Source organism: Loa loa (assembly GCF_000183805.2).
Source record: "Loa loa unplaced genomic scaffold supercont3.333, whole genome shotgun sequence".
Lineage (NCBI taxonomy): Eukaryota > Metazoa > Nematoda > Chromadorea > Rhabditida > Onchocercidae > Loa > Loa loa.
Window position 1 is genome coordinate 3,184 of NW_018108513.1, and position 4,307 is coordinate 7,490.

The window sequence follows — 4,307 nt, forward strand, 5'->3', positions numbered from 1 at the left end:
TTTTTTATTTTTTTATTGTTTATTGTTTATTTTTTAGTTTGTAATACATTTATTGTTCGTTTTTCTAAAATTTAACAATTTCTTCCTTTTTTTTTCCTAACTTTTTTTGTTTTTCGTTTTTTTTTTGATTATATCTTATTTTTAAAAAATAATAATTAATAGTTAGTCGAATAATTTGTATCATCTCTGATTCAAATAAATCAAACATTTTCAGGTTGATGAACAGACTGGATGTTTAAGATATCGGGAATTATTTTCGAAATTTATTACTTTATGTCATAAATGGACAAATAATTGGCGTGACACTTATTGTGATAATCCTGCAAGAATTCAATCTTCTACAATAGGCATTATAAAGTAAAAATATTTATTTATCAGTAATATTATAATTAGCAAATTTTAGTAATAATTAAAAATTAATAATTTAAATGTTCGTTTATCAGTAATATTATAATTAGCAATTTTAGTAAGAATTAATAATTTGAATGTTTATTTATCAGCAATATTATAATTAATATTATAAATATTATAATTAGCAATTTTAGTAATAATTAAAAATTAATAATTTAAATGTTCGTTTATCAGTAATATTATAATTAGCAATTTTAGTAAGAATTAAAAATCAATAATTTTTATAAAAATAAATGTTTTTTTTTTGCAATTTTAGTAAAGATTAGTAACTGATCATAATCAGTACTCATTATCAGCATACTATATAACTGACGTATTACGATTATAGATGAAGCAGTTAATATTAAAATATGATATTATTGATAAAACAGCCGAACAAAATCATTTCATCCATTGTTTTTCATATTTTATCATTAATTATTAGCAAAAATGATAAGCTTTTGTTTTTTATAGAGGTATTTGTGAGAGGAATATTTTATCATCTGAATTATGCTTTTCACCACCACCTTACACTGAATTACCAACAAGTATGGTTTGTTTTTTTTTTCGACAATCATAGAAATAATTAAATATTCATTCTCAGTATTATCATATCTTAATTCATCATTTTTATCATATTGATAAGGAACATTTTTATCGTATTGATAAGGGACAAATTTATCATTAAGGCAAACAGCAAACGAATTGAAGTAATAATATTCCATTAAAATTTGCATCTATTGTATAACAAATATATCAGTAAATTATCAATTAATATATTGCATATTAATTAAAAATAGAATAAGATGGGATATGTTAAAATGCTAGGAAAATATTTGTTGCAGGAACAGGAACTATCTTATCATTATCATATCATTACCATGTATTGTTAGAGAAGAGTAAATTGTTAATCAATTAATGTGTCATTTAGTAATTTAAAAAATTGTTAATTTTAGAATTTTTAATTTATGGAGCACGATATGGAGCAGATGAGTTAGATCTTAAATTTGCAAAATATGAATGGAAGCAGTTAACATTTGGTTATGATCATGTATCATCGGATTTTCTTCATCAATTTATTTCAAATTTTATGCAACCTTCCGGATTGCCTCGTTCATCGCATGTAAATCATTCATTTATCTCTTCAAAATTTTTTTTTTCTCTTAAAATTTTTATTTTATAAAATTATTGTAAATTAATAAATTAGCATTTGTAATTTGTAAAATGCTAATTTAATATTTTATAAGAATAATTCCTAGTGATAAAAAAAATTTAATCTTCTAATATCATTGAGTAATTTGATAAATTCATCATAAAAATTTCAAATATAATATAATTATTAACATCTCAATTACACATATAATATTTAAGTAATTGATAATTATTTTATCATATTTTAGTCTAGACTATATTACTATCATTTGATATCCTTCTAATTAAAATTCTGATTAAATTTCTTTTCATCCTTGTTAGCTAATAATATATTTGTAGCTAGTTTAAATTTCATTAATTAATCTGGCTAATTGCCATACCTAAAATTAAATTTTTATTTTAGTATTTGTTTTTCTTTCTTAAATTTACTTTTTTTTTCTTTTTTAAAGATTTATTCCAAAACCAATAAATTAGAATGCGGAAATTCAGGCTAATTTCTTAACGAATTATATTATCTAAATTCAAATATCAGTTATTTTAATTCAGGAATTTAAATTTGAAATTTTTTTTTGAAATCATTTTTATTATTTATTGTTTTTAGGAAGAAGAAAATGATGACATAAATATACCAATGATATTATTCGATTTAAAAACAACGCTAATTCGTCTTAGCATTTATGTTATCACAAGTGATTGGTTGATGGATAAGGAAAAAAAAGTTTCTTTTTTAATTTGTAAAACAAAAATTTTGAATAATTTTAAAATATGAAATTAAATTATTTTATAAAGTTGTTTCATATAAAATATTATTTAGCTTTACTTCGTTTCATCTATAAAATGATCTTAATTGCAACAATTATTCGTACAGCAATTTTATCAGTGATACGTATGCCATTATCACAACTGATGACAACATCATTTTCATTATTACGCAATGAGGTAATTAATATTTATTTAAACTTTTTGCAATTTTTAAAATTTATTGAAATTTTTCAAAATTCGTAAAAAAAATTATTACATTTTATTTGAAAATTGAAACGTTTGAATTTTATTTGAAAATTAGTTACTTATATTCTTTAATGTTAATTATAATTGATAGTATTACATTTTGTTTGAAAATTATTATTTGAATTTTATTTAAAAATTTATTTGAAAATATTTGAATTTTATTTGAAAAATATTATTTGAAAATTAGTTATTTATATTCTTTAATGTTAATTATAATTAATTGCGTACGAAGCAAATTTTTAATTTATTTATAATCATTTGCTAGATATTTTCTATATCGTAAATGTGCGGGAAATTTCTCCACCATCATTTTGATGGTTTAATTTTGTTTCGAAAATTATTACAGTATTTTCCTACACTATTAGAGAATTAAGTCTTTTTAAATTCTTTTAATTTATTTAATTATAACCATGAAAAATATTGCCTAATTTAATCATTTATATTAGGAAAAAACATTATTGATTATTAATAATCATGATAATCTCTTAATTAATTAATTAATTAATTTGATTATTAATCGAGTAAGTGACAATGTAAAAAATTTTTGGTTCATAATATCTTTTATTTTCTAAATCATATCTTCTATTTCATTTCAGATATTCATCTTTGTTATAAAAAATGTAATTGGTAGAATTTTATTGGAAGGTAGGACACCACCTGTGGATGTTATAAATCTTTTATCGCGTAATACGGTAAGTTTTTGAAAAAATTCATTTGATGTAGGAATTTCTGAAAAAAAAATAAATATTACAATTTTTTATTTAAATTTTGGCACATTCCAATTAAACTTTTATTAATTTTTGAATTTTGGTAAAAAAAAAGTAAAACAGAAATTAAAATGAAAATTAAGATTAAAGTTGATTATGAAGAAGCATTTCAATATGCTTGTACGGATTTATCACGTTTTACGGCACAATTATGGCATGAATGTGGTATACATATTTATGATGAAAATTATCATATAGGTCAAAGGTCATTTTCGAATCTCTATAGGCATCTAACAGGTTTTCTTTGAATTATACTACTGTATGTTTGAATTAAATAGATGCGATAGTAGTTAAAAATAGTTAGTTAAGAGATTAAATATTAAATTATACACCGATGAAATTCTATGGTTTTATTCCATCTTTTAGATGTCTAAAATACACGATCATATAATTTGAAAATTAATGTAAAAGATATAAAAGGGTCAAAGTTTATCATTCGAGTATTTAAGTAACAAATTTTATGATAGTTTCATTCCAAGTTTCATTCCATCATTTAGATATTATAATTGTAGAATATGAATTAACAATAACTTAATGAAATGGAAATAAAATTTAATAAAGACAAATTTTTTAATTACTTACTTTAATTGCTTAGATGAAATGCAATAGGCCAAATTAAGGTGAGATCATTCAACATTTTTTTTTTTTTGATAAATGACAATTCTTTAATGACATCTAAAATGTTTGATCAAAAGATATTCATTTGAATTTACAGGTGAAAGTAAACTATCGATTTCATTTGTACCAAAACTTCGTATTGAGAAATTTACCGAGGAAGTAATGCAACTGATCAATGTTGAAAGTTTTCGTGAGGTAATAATCAATCATTGTATAATTTTTCATCAGCTTTTTCATTCCGGATTGCTAATCCGGATTGCTAAACTTTTTATTAAGCAATCCGAAATGATTCTTTCGTAGAATTACATCCAATTACAATATCATCAATATTTTTCAAATATTATAACATTGAAATTAATATTGGAATAACTA

At 21.1% G+C, this 4,307-nt stretch overlaps 1 protein-coding gene across 1 annotated transcript in view; it reads left to right on the forward strand.

Moving 5' to 3' along the window:
- Positions 1-3,146: 3,146 nt before the first annotated feature.
- The window catches only part of LOAG_18488 (hypothetical protein), a gene marked incomplete at both ends in the record, with an annotated part of 3,532 nt that continues 2,371 nt past the window's right edge, over positions 3,147-4,307 (forward strand). The window contains 3 exons of the mRNA XM_020451148.1: positions 3,147-3,242; positions 3,401-3,554; positions 4,033-4,130. Coding sequence (XP_020305090.1) covers positions 3,147-3,242; positions 3,401-3,554; positions 4,033-4,130 — 348 coding nt within the window. The remainder of the gene's footprint in view (positions 3,243-3,400; positions 3,555-4,032; positions 4,131-4,307) is intronic.